The sequence below is a fragment of the Lithobates pipiens genome, unplaced genomic scaffold, assembly GCF_037356315.1.
Source record: "Lithobates pipiens isolate NorthernLeopardFrog02 unplaced genomic scaffold, aLitPip1_a1.2 Scaffold_1, whole genome shotgun sequence".
NCBI lineage: Eukaryota > Metazoa > Chordata > Amphibia > Anura > Ranidae > Lithobates > Lithobates pipiens.
In genome coordinates this window covers 7,217,065-7,241,628 of record NW_027507685.1, presented here as the reverse complement: position 1 = coordinate 7,241,628, position 24,564 = coordinate 7,217,065, and the positions used below count along the sequence as shown (strand labels likewise).

Here is a 24,564-nt window from a genome sequence, read left to right as displayed (position 1 = left end):
TAACTCATGTCAGAATTTTTCACTTTTTTTTTTTTTTTTTTTTTTTTATAAACGGAAGCACAGACAGCAAAAAATAAAGTGTTTGACTCCCTTCTACGCCATCTAAAAACAAACGTTACTTTTAGTTATCCTTCAACATGTAATCAAGTCATTATAAAATCTAGAACAATCACTGACAATACTGTTGTGCAGGGAGGCGTGGCTTGCGGCTGATGGGAGTAGGCAGCACGGTGTTAGCTCCGCCAAGAATCCGAGCTTTTCTCCTGATACACCTGATCTACTCCTACCCTGCTCTGGAGAGATCCCTTCATCACCCCCAATCCAGCGGTGCTTTATTACCTGCAATCCAGCAGCAGACATGTCCCGCAAAAGGAGGCAAAGACTGTCTGCAGCAGAGCATGGCAGGCAAGATGGCGCCCGGTCCCAGCGCTCGGCTAAGGAGGCGGCCATGAGGATGTTCGGCGGCTCTCTGGGAAATGGTAACCTGCCAAAAACACCTTCCCTTCTTGAACTCACTGACCAGGAACCCCTTCCAGAAGATCTGGAAACTGCATGGCCAGAGGACTCAGAGCCTGCCTCATCATGGGACGCAGCGAGTACACCAGCCCCAGATAACACAGCCAGGGCTCTGGCAAACCAGGAGCTGCATGCCCCTGAGCCGATCCTTAGAGAAGTTTTTGCAGCAGTCACCTCCTGTAACATGTCTATCACTACCCTAATAACGGAGATTAAAAGGGGTGAAAATAGAGGTGAATCTAGTTAGGCAGGATATGGAGAAACTGCGTGACTGCACAGCAGCCCTGGAGGACAGGGTGAGCAATGCGGAGGATGATGTTGTGCCATTGCAGAGACATCCGCCAAATGCAATTGATCACAGGTCACTCGCTTAGAAGACATGGATAACAGGCAGAGGCGCAATTTCCGTGTGGTGGGCATACCAGAGAAGGCAGAGGGGAAAAACCCTGTGGCATTTATGGAAAACTGGCTCCTTAATACGTTTGGCAAAGACTCCTTCTCCCCATGTTTGCTGTGGAAAGGGCTCACAGAGTCCCACCCAGGCCGCCTAAACCGTTCCTATTTAAATTGCTTAGTTTCAAAGACCAGGATGCCATTATTGTATCAGGGCAGAACCAGAGGAGCCCTTAGAAAGATGGATAACATTCGCATATCATTCTACCTGGATTTCTCCGCTGAATTACAGCGCCACAGAGCCAAATTTACTGAAGTTAAGAAGCATCTCCTTAAATATGATGTTGCATATGCTAGGTTGTATCCTGCCAAGCTTAGAATCGCAGAAAATGATGAGAATTTTTTTTATACCCCTTCTAATGCATCCAATTGGCTGGGATCAAGTGGGGCACACCTTTAAAAAAAAAAAAAAAAAAAAAAAAAAAAGCACCAGCACCCATGGTTTAATTGTGTCTCTTTTACTACCTCCTACTGCTGAAAGCAGATACCCTAGGACAGTGATGGCAAACCTGGGCACCCCAGATGTTTTGGAACTACATTTCCCATGATGCTCCGGCACTCTGCAGTGTAGTGGAGCATCATGGGAAATGTAGTTCCAAAACATCTGGGGTGCCAAGGTTCGCCATCACTGCCCTAGGAGAAGATTTGAGCACATTGCCCTTTTTGTCTTTTCTCAATCCTTCCTTTCAGGCGAAGAGGAAGACATAAGTTGTTTGCACTATATTTCACCAATGACTTGGATTCGTAAGTCCCTTTGAATCAGAGTTAAACTGAAACGTTGGGGGCCCCCCCCCCCTAACATCCTGCATGGACATGATATGTTACAGGGCTCCTTAACTGCTTAAAAGAATGCAAAGACCCTTCCCCCCCCACCTCGTTCTTTTCCCATTTTGGCTACCTAATGTTTTTCTTTTTAACACCCCTGACCCCTGCTGGTTGCACGTTTTGTTCTCCTCTCTTTCTGGGTTTGTCCAACTGGGAATACTTTTTTTGTTGCGGACACTGCCATCCATTCACCTGGACTTAGTCTGGGGAACCCTTTTGCTTGCAGTTACTAAGTGGAGATGTGGGAAGTCCCCGGACGACTACCTACACCTGAAAATCTCCCTACAAGTTACTCACCAGTTTGTTAGAGAGATAATGTGTGTACTTTGATTTCGTGCAACGTGAGGGGGCTGGGTGATTCAGTGAAACGGGTGCTGTGGTGTGCTTACAGGAACCACACTTACAAGCCAATTCCATATCCACACTTAAAATCTGCGGCTATCCAACCCAGTTCCACTCCACCCACACAGCTTACTCGAGGGGCGTCAGCATACTCATCTCGCATGCTGTCTCCTTTCAGTTAATTGATGATCAGGGATGGCACTTTTTTTTTTTACTATACAATCAGAGTTGACATGTAATGTATTGTTGCAAATATCTATGTCCCTGCACCCTTCTCCTTTGACAGCCTAAACAATTTATAGCTTCTAACTCCAACATCCCCATTTGGGTGATTTTAACTTATGGATAAGCAGATGGATAGATTTTCAATTTTCAAGCTCTGCAAGCAGAGATAACATGCACTGCATTGATGCACTCATACAATTTCATTGTAACCATGATAATAAATAAAGTTCAGGAATATTCCTTTATCCCATTGTTTTGCAAATCTATGTACACTACAAACTGTATGATTGAATCGGTTCTGATACAAATCGCCGTTTTACTAACCTGACAGCTTATTTTTTAAATAGGAGAACTTAATTTTGTTTGAAAAATTTTAAAAGATTCTAACTACCAGTAAGAATAAGTCCTTACAATTTAAAGAGCACCTGTCATTTCAGATCTATTATGGCAGTGCCTGTTAGTGGGCATCCACTCACCTGAGTGGATGACCTAGATGCCCCGAGTTCTTAGAAGGACAAGTGCTACACATCCATTAAAATGTCAAGTTTCTGTGATGTAACAAAATGTGACAAAGATAAACCATTTCAGAATTTTCAATTTTTAACGTGAGCTATAAACTGTACAACTCAATTGAAAGACTAACTGAAAAAATATAATATAATATAATATAATATAATATATATATATATATATATGAATTTCCAAGGCATTGGATATAACATGGAACACATTGAAGACAGTCATCAAGTGGAGAAAATATGGCACAACAGTGACATCACCAAGAACTGGACATCCCTGATCCCTCCGAAATTGATAAAAAAAAAAACGACAAGAAGAAAACTGGTCAGGGAGGCTGCCAAGAGGCCTACTGCAACATTAAAATGAGCTTCAGGAATATCTGGCAAGTACTGGCTGTGTGTGACAACAATCTCCATATACAAACTAGTTCAATTCTAGTGGGTTATAGGAGAAATTGCCCACATGCCTAACATGAGAGACACCACAGAAAACAATAGACCCTCAAGTGGGACTTTAAAGGGCAATGATTCCAAAAATTGCGTATGCAAAAATACGTATGTAAAAAATATAAAAGTTTAATAATGCAAAGTCTAAAAGGTATAGACAACATTTCCTGTATCGGATTACAATTAAAGTGGTTGTAAACCCTCCCCCACAACTTTGTCCCATGTAAATCAGCATAAAACCCCTAATGAACACTGCTTGTAGATATCACTTTACTTGCTTAGTATTGTTGTAATCCTTTTTGTTCTTTAGAATGAAGTCACTGAGCATGCCCAGATCTCCCCTGATTTACGACACACTCTCTATGTCTTATCCATCTGTTATCAGGACTTCCTACTGCACAGCACTAAACTCCCAGCAGGCTGCTAATCACTCAGAGGTTCCTTCTACAAACCATGTGACCTCACATACAGTGTAAACCAGGGAATGGGACAGCATTACTGCAGTCTTATCAACTGAAGCTGATAGGACTCATACAGGCAAACACTAGGTAATCAGCACAAGTAAATACTATGAAATAAAACAAGTCAGCTATGAACAGGGAAGCAGAGTTGCCCTAGAAACATTGGATTGAGAAGGAGGCAGTACAGGAAGTGCTCAATATAAGGGCAGAAATACACTCCACTGTGGACTCAGAGAACAATACTTAAGATGGCGCTGCCTAACCCCTGGAAACAAGTTTTTTAAAGTTTCTTTAGACAGTAAGTAATATGCGATTTGGGGTGGATTGCAGAGGCTATAGTTTGACAATTACTTATAATGGACTAAATGAAAAGAAGCATCAGAATGGGAGAGTTTACTTCCTCTAAGATTGATCCAACATGTTGTTCACAATGAGATCAAAAACTACCAATTTACATCGCTCTTGTACAAGTGGACAGAGTGATAATGCATTTGAAGGTCATGCGTTATTCCCCTTCATCAGGAAAAGTGGTATGAATATTTATGATATCTATAATTCATAAAGAAAAATCTGAATATATGCATACAGGTAAACAGAAATGTGTCTACAGACAACCAATCTATACATCAAATACATTGTCTACTGGCCATCTAGAAGCAGGCATCTTGGTAAGTTACATCAAGAATTTTTAAAAAGGACAAGGAGATATGGCTGTGCTGGCCCTACAACGCCCAAAAAGAGTGGAGACAGACACAGCCATGCCAACCATGGCCAGAAAAATGGGATAAACCCGACTCAAGACCAGGCAGTCCGCAGCAGAATGTAGATAACACGGATCTAACAAGCATACAAAACAAATTATTGAATGGTATAAATGCACATATAGGCAACATGCATATACAGAATATATAGCAGACCCCAAAACCACTCCAAAGAAAAGGAAGGGGGGGGGAGAAGAAAGCAGGTTAAGGAGGGGAAATGGGGGGGGGGGGTTTACTTTGATGTGGTACCTAGACCCACCTTACCCAATAGATACACTGCATAGAAGCTGGAATAGTTCCAAAATCAGAGGATCCGGAAGCCAAGAGGTAAAAACTCGCTAATAGAATGTCTAATCTATAAGTGAAGATAGTAAAATATTGATATGTAAAAAAGAACATACATATATGCACACGGTTTTTCATCTATAATACTAAAGTTTAGCAGAGAGGAGATAAAACAAATAGGGAGGTGTATGTATCGGCTTGCGTAGGCGTTGATGTTACAAGGGAGTGATATCCACTGAAAGAAGTGCCTGGAGGATCACCTTTAGGAGGTGTGTGTGTCAATCAAGGGGAGGCCAAGAAACAAAGCCCCATCTAGTGGGCAAAAACGAGAAAGCAAGCACAGCCATAAATGCAGAAAAACCCCATTGCCAAAACTACATTTTGGTCTTGCCCACATAGAAACAAGAGCACTCAAAGAGAAGTAGATATACCACACCTTCTGTTTTGCAGTTGGCGTAGTGTTTTGGTTGATATTTTTCTCTATTTGTTAGGGTGATAGGGTCATTTGTATGCATAAATAAATGCAGCAGAAGCAGAGGGGGAATGGAAGAGTCGCGGGGAAGGAGATAAAGTTAAGGATCTTCATCTCTATGGAGTACATCAAGCTGCTGTGACCAGGGGGGGGGGGGGGGGGGGGACACAGGACTTGGATGTAAAGAGGATCAAGTAGCAGAAGTAGCAGTCAAGCGGAGGAGTTAGAGCAGAATTCTGTGACCGGGGACACAGAACTGTTCTGGAGGAGAAGGTCAGTGTAACCTAAGAAGAGAAAGTGGTCAGAGCAGTGTAGAATGCTGTGTGGCCAGTTAATCATGGACTGGCTGAAAGTAGAAGTCCGTTTATTGCCATGTGTCAGGTCAATGGGGAGGGATGCCGTGTTGCCTCTGGCCTGGTTAGCACATTAGTAATAACTTCCAAAGACCGGGTGACTGTCTGATTCATAGAAGCTGGATAATGAACTGTGTGCATCTCTGGTTCTTTGACTCATAAGACAACACCATTCCGGTTTACCAACGGGAATTATTCAGAGTGGTTCTTTTTGTTCTTTTGGAAGTCAGTAATTATGCAGTAAAGGATTTGCACAAAGGAAAGAAGCAACAGTCGGTAAAGAAGTTAATGCACAGAAATACAAAGATACAAGGCAAAGGCCACAAGTAATTTCAAGAATGTGCTGTATCATGGGCAGCTCATATTTCCCTCTTCTGCTATACCCCACAATAAAAGCAACAAAAAAAAAAAACGGAGCAAGATGTCAGTTTATCGTCTTTATCATGGTGAATGGGAGGTTGGCAGGGTAATTGGCGAATTGCTATAACCAACTCAGCAGCCCTTACGAGGGTACCGCTACATAGGTATATCTTACTAACTAAAGATATAGACATACACCTCTAAAAAGGTGACCATCTAGGCACTTCTTTCAGTGGATATGGCTCCCTTGAAACATCAACTCCTAAGTAAGCAGATATATACACCTCCCTATTTGTTTCATCTCCTCTGTGCTCAACTTTATTATAAAGAATGCACACACATGTGTATGTATGTATGTATGTATGTATGTATGCATGTATGATATAATATAATATATATACACACACAGTTTCTTATATATCAATATAAATAGCAAGTTTTTACCTCTTGGCTTCTGGATCCTTTAATTTGGAACTATTCCAGCTTCTATGCCGTGTATCTACTGAGGGGGGTCTAGGCAACACATCCCAAAAAAAATAAAAAAAACACACCTCTCTCCCCCCCTTAACCCCCCCATCCCAATTCCCCCCTTTCCTCTCCCTAACCTCCTTTCTACCCCCCTCTCTTGCCCTGTCTCCCCTTTTTTCCTCCCCCTTCTTTGGAGTGGTTTGGGGGTCTGCTATATATTCTGTATATATATAAAACATTAACTAATTTATTTTGTATGCTTATTGTTAGATCCGCGTCATCTTTATTCTGGTGCGGACTGCCTGGTCTTGGGTCGGGTTTCTCCCCTTTTCTGCCCGACGTTGCGGTGGCCGAGCCATATCTCCTTATCCTTTTTAAAATTCTGGATGTAACTTACCATGATGCCTGCTTCTGGATGGTTAGTAGCCAATGTATTGATTGCTTGTTTGTAGACAAATTTCTGTTTTATCTGTATGCATATATAATTTTACTTCTTGTTTTTCTTTATGAATTGTAGATATCATATTCATACCACTTGTTCATGATGAAGAGGAATAACGATTGACCTTGAAAACGCATTGAGTATCACTCTGTCCACTTGTACAAGAGTGATGTAAATTAGTGGTTTTTGATCTCATTATCAACAACATCAATCTTAATTTAATTTTGTAATCTGTTGATACAGCAAATTTTGTGTCTATACTTTTAGACTTTGTATTATTAAACTTATATTTTTTTACATACATATTTTTACATACACAATTTTTGGAGTCATTGCCATTTAAAGTCCCACCAGAGGGTCTTCTGTTTTCCGTAATCTTCATAGGTCTGGGCTATGGGTTAGAGTGGCAAGACGGAAGCCTTTTCTTAAGAAAAGCATTCAAACACGGCTAATTGCAAAAACACATCATAAGTCTGCCGAAAAGCATGTGGGAAAATGTGTTATGGTCTGATGAAACCAAGGTTGAACTTTTTGGCCATAATTCCAAAAGATATGTTTGGCGCAAAAACAACGCATCACCAAAAAAAAACATGGTGGTGGCAGCATCATGCTTTGGGGTGTTTTTTTTTTTTCCCCAGATGGAACAGGGGCCTTAGTCAAGGTAGGGGGAATTATGAACAGTTCCAAAAAACAGTCAATATTGGCTCCAAACTTTCAGGCTTCTGCTAGAAAGCTGAACATGAAAAGGAACTTCATCTTTGGAGCATGAAAACGACCCAAAGCACACATCCAAAACAAAGAAATGGCTTCACCAGAAGAAGATTAAAGTTTTGGAATGGCCCGGGCTAGAGCCCAGACCTGAATCCAATTGAAAATCTGTGGGGTGATCTGAAGAGGGCTGTGCACAGGAGATGCCCCCACAATCTGACAGATGTGCAGTGTTTTTGCAAAGAAGAGTGGGCAAATATTGCCAAGTCAAGATGTGCCATGCTGATAGCCTCATGCCCAAAAAGAATGGAGAGCTGTAATAAAAGCAAAAGGTGCGCCAACAAAGTATTAGTTTAAGAGTGTACGCACTTATTCAACATATTTTATTATTTTATTTTTTACTTCCCTCCACCTAAAACATTTCAGGTTTGTTGTTCAATAGAGGTATACAGTTTATAGGTCACATTAAGGCCTAATATACACAGGTCACTGAGGCAACCTCTTCTGAACCAATTTTTTGACGGCTTGAGATGCCCGTTTAGCCACGTTCACGTCTAGGAGCGTTTAATGCATCATAAGACCCTCCCAAAGCCAAAAAAAACCCCCACAGTATTAGTTAACTATTTCAGCCATTCTGTGAGACCAGAGTGTACTTGTATCTACCTCAATTTCGGTGCTTTTACTATGAACCCCATAATAAGCATATGTGAGGAAATGCTTCTGACGAGGCTGAAAAGATGTCAGAAATTGCGTGCGAGGACCGCTGGACTCATCCATTGGATTACGCAGCGCATGACTGTAGCATATTTTTTCCAACATGTATGTACAGCAATGCAAGTGGTGTATTGGATTGGCTCAGCTCATGGGCTCATTAGGGGTATAAATGGTCTATGAAGCATTGCAAGCAATCACAAATTTTTTTTAAAAAATGTTGTGGTTTTTCATCATTTTTACATTTTGTAATGTAAAAAAAAAAAAAAAAAAATAATAATAATAATAATAATAATAATAATAATAATAGGGCACGCTTAAAAAAAAAAAAAAAAAAGCTTCCAAGCGAAAACATGGCTAAATGCCGTTCCAAGTTTAGCATCTGAAACGTCAGACTTCATTGTCTGAACCAATTTTTTTGCCTTCAAAGAAAAGCCTCTAAACGTAACTGCCCAATAACGACATTAAAACAAACCGGTGTACACGTACACAAGAGATAACATTGGATGAGTTCAGGGGCAGAAGAAAAAAAAAAAAAAAAGCATCCAACTGCCTCAATGGCCGTTTACCAGCAGCGGTCCAGGCCTAAATAAGGTGGACAATGTTCTGAATGTATCTTTGCCTTTTTTTTACATAATAGAAACCCGACGTTTCAAAAGTGGTGTGCGGACTTTTTATATCCACTGTAAGAAATAGGATGTCTATGGATGCCAGGTATGTCCCTGGTCTCAGAGAGTGAATAACTGACCTTGGGAATGCCATGCAAAATTTTGGAATTTGTGGAGTGATCCGAGGTCCAGAACAAGACGAATACTAACCTTTGGACTTTGGTATTGTGAAAAGGTTTGAATAGAACCCTTTGAACCTGTCTTGTGGAGGTACTGGAACAATTACTCCCTGGAACGAGAGATGGTTTAGGGTATTCTGCAAATTTGAGCGACCTTGGGCAGATTTTGCCATCCTGTTGCACAGCAAGGCAATGCTAAACAGGAGGGATTCCAAGAATTATATTGCAGCTCCATTTATAAATCTCTCAGCTGCTGTAAAATAGTGCTTGAACAGAATAAAACCAGAGGAAGACCTCGGCAGGTTTGGGAAATGAATCGTCACACAAAACGGATTACTCAGAAGCCAGTTCTTTTCCTTATCACTCATCAGTATTGTTCTTTCACATTCATAACAGTTCATAGTGTTTATCCCATCATCCAGATCATTTATGAATAAATTAAAATTAGGATTGGTCTCAGAACAGAACCCTGGGGGACCCCACTTTCCACCCCGGACCATTCCGAGTACTCCCCATTTATCACTACCCTCTGAACTTGCCCTTGTAAGTGGTTAAAGTAAAATACCATTTAGGTTCAATTTGGGAATGTTAACTGAAATGCTTTAAGCAAGCTGCTAGCAGGCTTTCAACTTCACATAGCAGTGGTCATCAACCCTGTCCTCAGGGCCCACTAACAGGCCAGGTTTGCAGGACAACCGCAGTATTCTAGTCTGCATCTCCCCAAGGTAATACTTAAAATCTGGCCTGTTAGTGGGTCCTGAGGACAGGGTTGATGACCACTGACATAGCACTTAAAGCGGAGTTCCTCCCAAAAGTGGAAATTCTGCACATCTATCTTCTCCCCCCCTCCAGTGCAACATTTGGCACCTTTCGGGGAGGGAACAGATACCAGTTTGACAGGTATCCTGTCCCCAATTCCAGGAGTCCGGGCTGTGCGGATTACGTCAGCGGCTCAGCTTTCTCCACTGCCGGGCCAGTAAGAGCACAGCGGTGCCTCGTGCATGCGCAGTAGGAACCCGGCATGAAGCTGTAATGCTGCACTGCTGGGTTCCCTTACTGACAATGGCAGCACTCAACAGCTGATGGAAAAAGCTGCAGTTCTGACATCGCTGGACTCCAGGACAGGTAAGTGTCCCATTATTAAAAGTCAGCAGCTGCAGTATGTGTAGCTGCTGGCTTTTACATTTTGCAGGGGTGAACAGACCTTCTCTTTAAAGTTATACTAATGTCTCTTTTTTTTTTTAAATAGCAATTGTTAAGCCCCGTACACACGCTCAGTTTTTCTGCTGATTTTTTCCTTCAGATTTACTAAAACCATATAAAATGAGGTCAAACCTTAGAAGTTTCAATGTGTATGCAATCAGGCAGGCCCTTGCACTACATGGTTTTGGTAAATCTGAAGACAAAACTTAGTAGAAAATCTGATAGTGTGTATGGGGCTTTATACTTACCTGCTCTGCGAGGTGGTTTTGCACATGCCAACTCCAAGCCTCCTCTTCTCAGGTCCATTGCTAGCACTCCTGGTCCCTCCCTCCTGCCCCCACAGCAAGCAGCTTGTCATGGGGGCACCCAAGCCAAGCCGCTCCTCTGTGTGTCCATTCGGACACAGAGCCATGGCTCGGCACCGTCCCCTCCGTCTCTCCTATGGAGCCTGCTACTGTGCCAATCAGGAGGGAGAGCCCCTGGACTTCCTGGCTCTCGTGCAATATAGCTGGATCGAAAGGGAGCTCTGGTATTGGGGGGGGGGACTGCTGCACACACAAGTTTTTTTTATATTAATGCATTAAGAAAAAAAAAAAAAAAAACACATTAAAAAAAAACATTAAAAAAAACCACAACACCCTTCGGACTTTAGAACCACTTTAAGCTTACGAAGCCTGCTACCTGCTCGACAGTCAGCACTTCAATTACGATCTTGTTCAGCATTTCCTTTCTAGAGCTGAAAAGTTCCTCAGCCTCCTTAGTCTTAAAGAGGAAGTAAACCCTGATGAGTTTACTTCCTCTTTCATTCCCTGCAAAGGCAAAGCATAATGGACTACTAGACAGCGGTGCCTGTTTTCGGGGAAAAAGCTCCTAAACCATATAGGTTTAGGAGATATTGCTTGGACCTACAGGTAAGCCTTAATCTAGGCTTACCTGTAGGTCAAAGTGGTTTGTAAGGGTTTACAACCACTTTAACCCCAAGTGTTAGTCGGGCTCAAAATGTAAATTCAGTTTATCTTGATTGCTACTAGGGGTAGCAGTTTTTACATAGTACCCCAAGCAAATACTAATTAGGCCAGATTTCAGAATGGCAGAGTGGAGGGAGGATCCTTTTATCGATCCTCACTATTTATTTATTTATTTTTTTAAATGGATGGTGGCTCTCCACTGCCCACCATTATACTTAGGCAGCCAGGGGATGAACAAGAGAAATCACTTGATTACCCCATTCACTCTGTATTCAGACTGCTGTGTATGCTGAGAGGACCTAGTCACTGTCTGGATGATAAAATGCTACCCGGCTCTTTTTGTTGAGTTGGATAGTGCCAACAGAGCCATCCAAAGCTCTAAATTTCAGCTAAAGCATGAAGAGCGGTATTTTGTATATATATATTGATTACCGACGGCGGCACTCACACGTTATAGGACATCAAGTTAAGTTCCCTACTTTAAAGCGAAGCTACAGTCTCCCCCTCCCTATTATTCTGAAAGCTGGCTTCCTAGCATTAACCAAAATAGAATCTACTGAATCCGAAAGCCCACACTCCTTCAGAATGTGGCTCTCAATAGCCAAACCGTTAAATTTAGCTTTTGTAAGGTAGGATCGAATACTGGACCTTGCAAGCGAAGGTCTGGCGATGGTGGTAGAGTCTATGTGTCCCCTACTGCCATCTTTACAATCTCTGCATACCAAGATGTCCTGGGCCACAAGAATCGCCACCTTCCATTCCTGTTTGATCCTGAGAAGAAGTCGCGGAAGCAACAGAACAGGAGGAATGCATAAATCAGTGAAAACTGATCCCATGGAAAAACCAAGGAATCTGTTCCGCATGCCAGTGGATCCTTTCTCCTTAACACAAAGTTGTTGATCTTTTTGTTGAACCTGGACGCAAACAGTTCCACGTCTGGAATTCCCCATCTTTGACATATTGATAGAAAAAGGTCGGGGTGAAGAGACCATTCTCCTGGGAACAACTGTTGGTGACTCAAGTAGTCCGCCTGCCAATTTTCTATTCCTGGAATAGTGGAATGATTCACCTCTCTCTGGGCCGCATGACTTCTCGTGCCCTCTTGGTGATTGATATAGGCCACTGCTGTGGCATTGTCAGAATGGATCCGGACAGGACAATTCCGTAATCTGAGTGTCCATGCTTTCAGGGACAGACAAGCTGCCTGAATCTCTAGAATATTGATGGACAAGGTCATTTCTGATTTGGACTATCTTCCCTGGACAGACACGTCAGACTGCTCCCCAACCCACAAGGCTGGCATCTGTTACCACTTCCCAGGTAACTGGTAGAAAGGATTTTTCTTTTTGGAGATTCTTGGTTATCTACCAAACTGAGGCTTTGACGTACTTTTTGGGATAAACACATTGGCAAGTCTAGAGCTTGGACCTTCTTGTTCCATGTTGACAGGATACTGTTTTGCAGCAGTCTCTAATGTGCATAAGGAACGGCCTCAAATGAAGCCACCATCTTTCCCAACAATCTCATGCAAAGTCGAATAGAAGGATTCTTCTTTGCTTTGACCACCTGAATCAGTTCCCTTACGGAGCTGATCTTTGCCTGGGGCAAAAACACCCTCTTCTGAGCTGCATCTATGATCAGTACTCCAATCTCCTAGATTGTTTTAAGGAAGATTTCTCTAGGTTGAGAATCCAAGCTAGGTATTCCAAGTAGCTGACCAAACTTTGGTTTAAGAGGGCTACCGACTGATCTATCAAGAGTAGATCGTCTAAGAAAGCTAGAATCGTAATACCCCGAGCCCTTAATCTGGCTAAAGGGGGAGCCAAGAGCTTTGTAAACACTCGAGATGCAGTAGCTAGACCGAAAGGCAGCCTTACAAAATCTGGAAGCGTAGATATTTCTGGTGACCAATTTTTCAACCATAGAATTCTACCCACATGCACCAGCCCTAGCATAAGTCATGAGGCCTGGAAAATAGAATCTCTCAGTGACTATTGTAAAACATAGCACCTCTGATATCCTGGCCAAATCTTGGACCTGCTGATCAGGAATAATCTCGAGCACCTGTTTAAACTGGTCTTTTAGGCTGGGTTCACACCGCCGCGGCAGCGAGAACCGGATGGGATTCGCACCGCACTGCAGTGCAAATCACATCCGATCTCTGTGCGATGCGAGTTCAGCCATACAGATAGTATGGCTGAATTCGCATCGCACCCGCCACAAACTCGCACGGGACCCTTTTTTTGGTCCGCAGCACAATCGGATCGGATCGATTCCTGTCCGAGTTTGCAGATCGCACTGCGATATGCGGACTCATCTGGGGGTGTCATTAACATTTCACTGACACTCCCAGCAGTCCGCATAGGGCAGTGTGAACTGCCGGCGGGAGGCATGCGATGCGGGAAAACGCCGCGGATTCGCAGTGTTCCCGCATCGCTCCGGTGTGAACCTAGCCTTAAAGACTGACACACCGATTGCTGCCAGCGCAGGCTGAACCTGCTAGAGAAATAGTTTTTAAATAGGAAATCCAACTTCTTATCCATTGGATCCTTCAGCATTTGAGCATTGCCTCCCGGACAAGTCAAGTTTTTATGCATAGAGGATATAGTAGCGCCAATTGCTGGAATCCCCCATTTTTCTTATTAAACTTTTCCTCCATTAGGATAAAGTGTTGAAAACTTTTTTTGGAGGAATAAACTGTTTATCTGGGTGCTCCCACTTAGAATACATAAGCTTTTTTAGTAATGAATGGATAGGAAAAGCATGAATAGCTTGGGGAGGCTTTAGTGATCCCAAACACAAAGTGGGCTCATCGACTGACTCCGCTACTGGCAGCAAAAATGTGAAACAAACCAATTCAATGAGAGATTGTACCAACAACCTTTCTTGTGAACCCGATCCTTCCGTATTAAACTCTTCAGAAGAGGAGTCATCAGCCTCTTCCTGGTCCCGTGAGAGAAATTCATCTCTTGCCTCCTGTTACTCAGTTTGAGGGTCCTGGGTAATGGAAGGGGACCGGTCACACTTAGGCTCGGTTCACACAGGGGCGGCATGACTTGCAGCGCGACTCACAGACGTGACCTACAAACGACTTCTGTATAGAAGTCAATGCAAGTCGCCCCAAAAGTAGTACAGGAACCTTTTTTCTAAGTCGGAGCGACTTGAGTCGCTCCTATTAGAACGGTTCCATAGTACAGAACGGAGCGCGACTTGTCGGGCGGCGAAGTCGCCTGGACAAGTCACCCCTGTGTGAACCGAGCCTTAGTCCGACTCTGGGATGTGATTAACACATCAATCTTTTGTTCCAAGCCTAAAATGGTTGAGGAAAAAAACCTCTTCAGTAATATATAGAGGGGCTGCTGTTTTAAGAGCAGCTCGAACACCAGACATCCCTGATGGCTCACTCTGACCAGCCATTTCACTCTCAGGGGAGGATTCCTTCTTTTTAGAGATTGTTCTAGGCTTCCTTGTAGCTGTAGAAGTCCTTTTTTTTTAGGTGTTTTTACCCCCCCCCCCCCCCTTTCCAACCATAGCCCGATGGACAAAGCAGAGGTACTACCAGAAGGAACGCATCCACTGCTTGAGCAATAGTCCAGCCCTGCAGCTGCTATTAATGCTCAGCCTGATGCAATAGTAAATGTGTCAAAAGGAATGCCTGTGTCACCAAACCAATTGCATGCCCCTCTTTGCTCGGGTCCCTCTGTCAACTTGCAGCAGCAACAATGGAGCTTTTAAAAAGCACATTCCCGCACTGGACGTTGGAGGACGCCAATGTTGCACTAAGCCCCGCCCCCTGTCACGTTCAGCCCCTTCCTCTTTTTTTTTTTTTAAATCATTCTGTGAGGAGGACAATGGAGAGGAGGTTCCGTTAACAAACCTTCAGGAGCCAGGGACCCCACAATCCTGGACCTGCAATAGTAATCCCGCCAGTAAAACTTTTTGGCTCCAATACCAAAAGTACTGGATCCCGGGATCCAGCTCTCTATAAAGAGAAGGCAAACCCTTGTTTCTTTGGACACGAGGCACGGGTACCATTCAAATCGGCCTAAAAGGACACTTTGAATGGATCCGGCTCCATAGCTAGCCCCAGCAAGGATTGCTTCAGTTGAGCTCAGCACAGCACATCTTCACTCGTGACCAACACCTCTTAGACACTAGCGAAAAAAACTGAGGTACGCCCAGTAGTTGGAGGGGTTATATAGGGAGTGGACTTCTTGTCTTAGGCTTGATTCACACTAACGCGTTTTTTGATGCATTTTGCAGAAATGCAGGGAAATTTTTTAACATGTGTTCCTATGGAACATGTTCACATCAATGCATTTTTGTGCCTCTGCGTTTTTTGGAAAGGGTCGGGGACATTTTTTCATGCAAAATGCAGCGTTTTGCATGTAATAGAAGTCAATGGACCTGCATCAAAAAACACAAGTACCGCCTTTTTACCACGTTTTTACAGCAATTTTGCCACGATTTGCTTTTTTTCCCCACTGTATATATCTGGTTGCTAAGCAACTACAGTGTAAAAAAATAAATAAAAAAACGCAAAACGGGGAAAAAATAAATCGTGGAAAATACGTGTGTCCAAAAACGCGACAAGCACCGCAAAAACGCTCAAAAGCAACATGCATAGATGTGAATCGAGCCTTAGGCTGTGCCAGTGTCCATCACCTGAAGGTGGACTATAACCCACAGTAACTACTATGGCTCTGTGTTCCCTGATGTATGATAAGAAAGAAAGATGTGGCAGCAGAGGGTACATGCTACAGAGTTGCATGGTTTACCAACGTTATGGGAGAACGCCTCTCCACATGGTGAAGAGGTGCGACACCACCCTGCCTCTCCACCTCATCCAATCAGAGAACACCTTTTTTACATTAGGAAAAAATATAAGGCATTCTTGAATGGTACCTGTGCACAGGACCCAGAGGATAGCGTGGATCATTGTTAGAGGTCGACCGATATAACGGCGGATATTTGGCGTTTTTTGATTAATCAGCATCGGCCGATTGTGCTGATAAAAAAGGCTGATTAGCGCGACTTGCAAAAGACTTCTGTAATAGAAGGCAATGCAAGTTGCCTGAAGTCTGTGGAGCCACTTGTCTCCTCTCTGGGCAGTCTGCCAAGAAAAGATCAAAGAGATACAATGTTTCTTCTTCTTCAATGAACTAAACTTGTGTGTAGAAGTTCTCAGTTTAACCATTTAAAGCGGGAGTCCACCGGGACTCCGCGTTTTTTTTTTTTTTTTTTTTTTAAAAGCCAGCAGCTACAAATACTGCAGCTGCTGACTTTTAAAATAGTGACACTTACCTGTCCAGCGCGCCCGCGATGTCGGCACCCGAAGCCGATCTCTAGGTCGCCTGTCGGGTCCTGCCGCCGCCATCTTGGGTATGGGAATCAGGAAATGGAGCCTTTCGGCTTCATTTCCCGGTTCCCTACTGCGCATGCGCGAATCGCGCTGCGCAATAAGGACGCTCCCCGCTGCCTCTGGGATCTGTGTGTTTCCCAGCAGGCAGCGGGGCACTTGCGGGAAGGGGCGGGCACTTGCGGAAAGGGGCATAAGTTACGCCCCTTTCCGCAGAGAGCTATCCCGGAAGTGGGTGCAGTTACCTGGATTATCCAGGTAACTGCACCCCCCTCCCCCCTGAAAGGTGCCGATTGTGGCACCGGAGGGTTCCGATGAGCGGAAGGTCCACTTTAGGGTGGACCTCCGCTTTAAAGACTAAATCTTTTCTGACACTTGTTGCTTACAAATAAAAATCCTGTCTTTTCTGCTAGAAAATCACTTAGAACCCCCAGAAATATTATATATATACTGGCACTGTACATGTTTGTTTTATGTGTGTGTGTGTGTGTGTGTGTGTGTGTGTGTGTGTGTGTGTGTGTGTGTGTGTGTGTGTGTGTGTGTGTGTGTGTGTGTGTGTATATATATATATTTTTTTTTTTTTTTTTAGCAGAGACCCTAGGGAATAAAATAGCGGTTGTTGCAATATTTTATGTCAAACGTTATTTGCGCAGCAGTCTTTCAAACGCTTTTTTTGGAAAAAAATACACTAATGATAAAAAAAAAAAACGAAAACAGTAAAGTTAGCCCATTTTTTTCATCCAAAAGTTTTGAGTACCTGTTTTTTGTGTAATTATTATATAGGTTTTTTTTTAAATCTAAATTATACATACAAGTGAACTGATTGGAGGTTTGTTTTGTTTAATAAATGTTTAAATGTAAGAAATTTTCTGTATCACTTATTACTTAAGGCTGCTTTCACGCTGGAGCAGGCAGGCGTTGACGGTAAAAAGCTGCTAATTTTAGCGGTGCTATTTGGCTGCTAGCGGGGCACTTACAACCCAGCTAGCGCCTGAGGAAGGGGTTAAATGCACCCGTGAAGCACCGCTGCCAAACTGCATTGCAGGTGCTTCAAAAGCGGTGCCCATTCATTTCAATGGGCAGGAGTGGTGGAGGAGCGGTATACACGGCTCCAAAGATGCTGCAGGCCCAGAAGTGCAGAATCCCATACTAGGTATGTGATCCGGCACAGCAAAGCCGCCTTGCCTCCGTATATGTACACTAGAGTGCGATTCTCATTTTAGTCAGAATCGTGTAGTTTTTTTTGCTTATGTAGCGGGTGTCTCACTCTATAACCCACAACCCCGCCAAGCTGGCCGAAACAATCTACACAGGCTTTCCAGCTAGGGAGAGCTGCCTGACAGCAGCTGCAAGGGGGATTTTTTTACCCCCCCCCCCCCCCCCCCCCCCGCCAGCAGCTCCCCCAGGGGATATCATTATACTTAGAATAAAGATCACGATTCTTGCAGCATTACATCTTCTTTTACATTATACAAAAGAAAATTAAAGCGTATTTTTTCCCCAAAAAAATTGCGTTTGAAAGAGCGTTACGCAAATACAGTGCAACAAGCACCATTTTATTCTCTAGGGTCTCTGAGGGAAAAAAATATATATATAATATAATGTTGCAAGTAATTTTCTAGCAAAAAAAAATACTGATTTTTAAAATGTAAGCAACAAATTTCAGAAAAAAGTTTAGTCTTTAAGTGGTTAAACTGACCTCATTTACAGATGGACTTCATCCCTTTGATCCAAGAACAAAAATGTTTACAATGTTTCTCTTCATCTCTGCTGTTGAGATAAACTTGGCAGGCTGCCTGGATCTATTTTTTGTCAGTTGTCAGAAGTGAGCAGAGAACTCTCTTCACTTGTTTCATAGAATCTGGAAATGCCATTTAGGATGGGGAAGGGAGTAGAATCGAGATTTCGATTCTTCAGCACTTCACACCAGATGCAGTTCCGTGCGCTTTTTTTCTGCAAAGAAAAAAAAAAAGCATGCAGTGTTTTCCATGTATTCCAATGGCTCTAGTTCACGCAAATACAGTCAGTTCCAGTCAGTTTCTGCACCTGGACCTGACTGTATAGGTGTGAACTAGAGCCATTGGAATACATGGAAAACACTGCATGCTTTTTTTTATGCAGAGAAAAAAAAAAAAAAAAAAAAAAAAGAAGCGCACGGAACTGCATCTGGTGTGAACTAGTACTATTAATCGCGCAGCTCTAATGTACAGTAAAGGTCGGCAAGCGGGTAAATTCACAACGGGGTCAATTGTACATAAAAACAAAACCCGCTAAAAGCAGCAGCACCGCTTCATTGCTCTCCAGCTACTGCAAGTATTCCATTGGTCAGATGAGCGGAATACCCGTTTTTCCACATGACACGCGGTGGCTCCTTTCAGCGTTCTATAGAGACGTACAAGCCAGCAAGAGACGACACAGCGTACAGCAGAAACAAAGGGAAATACTCGCAGTGAATGGGCAGCAGCAACAAGCCCAGATGGGAGGAAGGGGCTGGAAAGTTATTTCTATTCACACTTCTTTTAGCGCAGGATAGGCAAGCATTGAGAGGTGGAGATCTACCTGGAAAATCACCAGGATTCACAGCCCGCTTTTTTTTTTTTTTTATTTTTTTTTTTTTTACCACTTCCCAATCGGGCCATAGCCAAATGATGGCTACAGCACGATTGGCTAGTTCTGGGAGGGCGTGCACCGACTTCCTCACAAACCCGCACTTCCCACACACCCCTTGGGGCATGCACCTGGAAGTGTCCATGATCGCCGGGTCCTCCCGACCCAGTGCATCATGGATCGGGGTAGAGGGCCAATGACTGTGGCCCTTTACCACAGGATCGCCAATGACATAGCAGTCACTTGTCAACAAACCGGCGCATGTCAGGTACAGCGATCTCCTCACAATCAGATGGCATGGGAGTGAGCACCCCATGCCATCCGATTCTGGTGTGGACAAAAAATAAATAAAATAAAAGGGTTCCTGCACAAGTTTGGTATGCATGCAGTGCAAATTGAGCCACACAAACCCACGGCTCAACTGGCGCCCCACTCAAACCCACGGCTCAACTGGCGCCCCCACTCAAACCCACGGCTCAACTGGCGCCCCCACTCAAACCCACGGCTCAACTGGCGCCCCCACTCAAACCCACGGCTCAACTGGCGCCCCCACTCAAACCCACGGCTCAACTGGCGCCCCCACTCAAACCCACGGCTCAACTGGCGCCCCCACTCAAACCCACGGCTCAACTGGCGCCCCCACTCAAACCGACGGCTCAACTGGCGCCCCCACTCAAACCCACGGCTCAACTGGCGCCCCCACTCAAACCCACGGCTCAACTGGCACCCCACGGCTCAACTGGCACACCACTCAAATCCACAGTTTAAATGGCACCCCACTCAAACCCACGGCTCAACTGGCACCCCACTCAAACCCACGGCTCAACTGGCACCCCACTCAAACCCACGGCTCCACTGGCACCCCACTCAAACCCACGGCTCAACTGGCACCCCACTCAAACCCACGGCTCAACTGGCACCCCACTCAAACCCACGGCTCAACTGGCACCCCACTCAAACCCACGGCTCCACTGGCACCCCACTCAAACCCACGGCTCCACTGGCACCCCACTCAAACCCACGGCTCCACTGGCACCCCACGGCTCCACTGGCACCCCACTCAAACACACGGCTCCACTGGCACCCCACTCAAACCCACGGCTCCACTGGCACCCCACTCAAACCCACGGCTCCACTGGCACCCCACTCAAACCCACGGCTCCACTGGCACCCCACTCAAACCCACGGCTCCACTGGCACCCCACTCAAACCCACGGCTCCACTGGCACCCCACTCAAACCCACGGCTCCACTGGCACCCCACTCAAACCCACGGCTCCACTGGCACCCCACTCAAACCCACGGCTCCACTGGCACCCCACTCAAACCCACGGCTCCACTGGCACCCCACTCAAACCCACGGCTCAACTGGCACCCCACTCAAACCCACGGCTCAACTGGCACCCCACTCAAACCCACGGCTCAACTGGCACCCCACTCAAACCCACGGCTCAACTGGCACCCCACTCAAACCCACGGCTCAAATGGCACCCCAGAGATACTGCATGTAATTTTCACAGGAACGTGCTGCGATTCTTGTGTGAATTACTTGGCGTCCCGCACGAGTGTGAACCCAGGCTCACGGTGGACAGTGTCAGTTTATTTTTTTAAATTATGTTTTTTTTATTATTTATACAGTTTTTTGCGTTTTCTTAGGAGCTTTGTTGGAGGCCTTTGGTGAAATATTTGGGACCTAAACAGACCCCTGATGTCTCACTTTCAGACCAAGAAAACGACCAAGGACAGAGATTCCCCAGTCTCTTTCTCTGCAGCCTCAGCTGCCCTGGACAGCGAATGAATGGGAAGTGCTTTGCGCTGAGCTGCTTCCTGTTCATTCACAAACAGAAGCATAGTAAGCAGTTTACTATGCTTCCGTTATGAATGAGCAGAGCGAGTGATCAGTACTGATCACCCACTGTGTTGATTCAAAGAAGGAATAGGCCAGTAAATGACATATTTACCAGCCTCTTGCTAGCTTTCTATCCTTAAACGTCCTCCACAGCAGCATGCACCGTGGTCCAAAAGGTGAACTCATCCTTTAAGTAAATGTTTACCATCTGCCATTTGTATGTTCTTAAAACACTCAAAGCACTTAAAGTGTAACTAAATGTAAAATAGTTTTTAGTTTCAGATAGTGAAGAGAATAGCTAGAAGACCTGTTCTATATTTCTGTTTATATAGCAGTCTGATGACCATACACTATACAATCTGATTGTACATCCTCCTTTACAGCTACCATTGACCATGTAGGGCAAGGAGCCTTGTTGGTTTGGTAAGTCTAGAGGAGATTGTGATTAGATTGTATAGTGTATGGTCAGCTTAAGGAATGTGGATTGAGCTTCAGATAGCAAACGAGGCCTAATAGAGGGCAAATCTTCCAATGGGGACACGCCAGGATTCCTTCACTTTGCAGGGATTTCCTCTCACTTCCTGTGTTGGCTTTGGGACAGGAAGTGAAGGGAAATCTCCCCAATGAGAGGTCTGGGAGGGGTTAGAAGCCTCCCTTAGGCTTTCTGAAATGGAAAGAAAAGTTTTATCCTTAGTGCTACTTGAAGAAGAGGTCCGGCGCCCCTCCACCGGTCTTCTCCTTCCAACAATAAAAGCTGACAGGGGCTCCAGTGATAATAAGACACAATGTGATGACAAGTCTCCCCCGACAGCATGTTGTGTAATTGCCCGCTCATGTGACTGCTGACAATGACAAGGCTGCCCATTGTTTTCTAATGCGATGGTCTCCCCCGGTGTCACCTCCCTCCTGAGGATCGCACAAGTCTCTCCTCCATCTGTCATCCCAGCCCCGCTGTTTACCGCCCCCCGGCAGCCCTACACCCGCCTCTCCCACTTACCGAGGCCCAGCAGGCACAGCGTCACATAACACAGACAGCGCTCCATCGTCTCCGTACAGCTCGTCTACTCCGATCACACCGACTGCACCACACTCCGCACAGTCACATGACAGCCCGACCCCGCCCACCGCTCTGACCTCACCTTTATTTCTTGTGTTCACAGAACTGCATAGTAAGCGGGCGGGCGAGAAAACATCTCATTATATTCTCCTCTAGTCACACCCGTACTCTTACCTGCAGCTTGTGTGACACCAATGTAACCCCGCACTGTGTGTATCTAATAATATCAGACGGTATCAATGTTCAAAACGACGTGTTATCGGTGAATGCAGGAGGGGTACGGCTAACAGAAAATTTTTGTAACAGTAAGTGCTGAGTCAAATGTGTCTGGCAGGAGAGGTCATTGTGTTACACAACAGCTCACTACCTGAGCCGCTCATCCAATCCACAGTCACACTTCCTCTTCTGGTGGGCACTCATCTATGGTCACACTTCCTCTGGGCACTCATCCACAGTCACACTTCCTCTGGGCACTCATCCACAGTCACACTTCCTCTGGGCACTCATCCACAGTCACACTTCCTCTTCTGGTGGGCACTCATCTATTGTCACACTTCCTCTGGGCACTCATCCACAGTCACACTTCCTCTGGGCACTCATCCACAGTCACACTTCCTCTGGGCACTCATCCACAGTCACACTTCCTCCTCTGGTGGGCACTCATCTATTGTCACACTTCCTCTGGGCACTTATCCACTGTCACACATTTATGGTCACACTTCCTCCTCTGGGCACTCATCCACAGTCACACTTCCTCTGGGCACTCATCTATTGTCACGCTTCCTCTGGGCACTCATCTATTGTCACGCTTCCTCTGGGCACTCATCTATTGTCACGCTTCCTCTGGGCACTCATCTATTGTCACGCTTCCTCTGGGCACTCATCCACGGTCACGCTTCCACTGGGCACTTATCCACTGGCACACTTCCTCTGGGCACTGATCTACGGTCACACTTCCTCTGGGCACTGATCTACGGTCACACTTCCTCTGGGCACTGATCTACGGTCACACTTCCACTGGGCACTCATCCATGGTCACACTTCCTCCTCTGGGCACTTATCCACGGTCACACTTCCTCCTCTGGGCACTCATCCACGGTCACACTTCCTCTGGCCACTCATCCACGGTCACACTTCCTCTGGCCACTCATCCCCTTCACATTACCTCTTGGCATTTATCCACAGTCACACTTCCTCTGGGCACTTATCCATAGTCACACTTCCTCTGGGCACTCATCTACAGTCACAATTCCAATGGGCACTCATCCACGCTCACACTTCCTCCTCTGGGCACTCATCTATGGTCACACTTCCTCTGGCCACTCATCCAATCCACAGTCACACTTCCTCTGGCCATTCATCCCCTTCACAGTCACACTTCCTCTGGCCTTCTGCGCAGCCAAAATCTTAGTAAATGTTAAGCAACGTACATGCTATTGCATGGGTGGAACAGGCACACCTCTAAACTTGACAATTTTTTTTTTTTTTTACGCTGGCTCACCTTTATGTATTTTTTAAGGAGATTTGCACACGGGTCATGTTAGTATATGTTACATTGCCAACATGTGACATACACCTTGTTAAAATTATGTAAAAAGACTCTCACTCCTCCTAAAAGGGCATTTAACCTTCCCTCTCTAATGCACATGATTTCCATGGGCTACCTTTTGCTTTTAAAGGTGAACTCCACTCCATTCTCCAAAGGCTGTGAGCTGCCTTCACCAATCCAAACCACATCCTTTTTCAGAGCATACAACAGGGCCAGCTAGGAAAGGGACGAGAAGAGCGATCACCCAACCCCCTCCTGAACCATACAAGGCCACATGCACTCAACATAGCTGACTGCCTTTGGGGCATGTTGGGCTCAGCCCAATACCAACCACAAAGCACCTTGTACCCACTAGTATAAAGGGGTTTTCCACATTCTGTAAAGTCCCCTGTCTGCAGACCCCACTACCCCAGCCTAGGGTTGTGTGGAAAAGGCCCTTGTCCCCCTGTATATGGGAACAAGGTGGTTGAATTTTAGGGTGCCCGAGCCCCTCCTGCCCCCAAGTATCCACCTCTCTTTCATGGGCTGGCTTGCTGTGTGTTTGGTTAGGGGTTTGTTAGTGTGTGGGAGGTGCACACAATTTTTTTTTTAGTTTGGGGTGGTATTTTTCACGTGGGGGTTCTCGTTTTAAGCCTTAATAGACCCAAATGGCCTTGTATGTATTGGGGGGCAGGCTATTTTTTGTTTCATGTTAAAATCTTATAGCTGCAATGTAGATTTGTAAGTTTTCTCTAGAGCCGTACATCTTTGAAGCAGCATTTTGGATACATGCCACAAATGCACCACTTTACAGGCAGAGTAAGCCCCCCCCAAGTTAATAGGTTTCAACCTCCCTGGTG

General features: G+C 45.0%; 1 protein-coding gene across 4 annotated transcripts in view; it reads right to left on the bottom strand.

The window, feature by feature from the left end:
* Window positions 1–22,271, bottom strand: part of LAMP2 (lysosomal associated membrane protein 2) — an 87,838-nt gene extending 65,567 nt beyond the window's left edge. For all 4 annotated transcript variants that reach the window (XR_013272343.1, XM_077477247.1, XM_077477466.1 and 1 more), the window contains exon 1: window positions 22,117–22,271. Coding sequence is in view for 3 of the 4 variants with exons in the window: in XM_077477247.1 (XP_077333373.1) it covers window positions 22,117–22,162 (46 nt within the window). In the remaining variant the exon portion in view is untranslated. The remainder of the gene's footprint in view (window positions 1–22,116) is intronic.
* Between the last annotated feature and the right edge of the window lie 2,293 nt (window positions 22,272–24,564).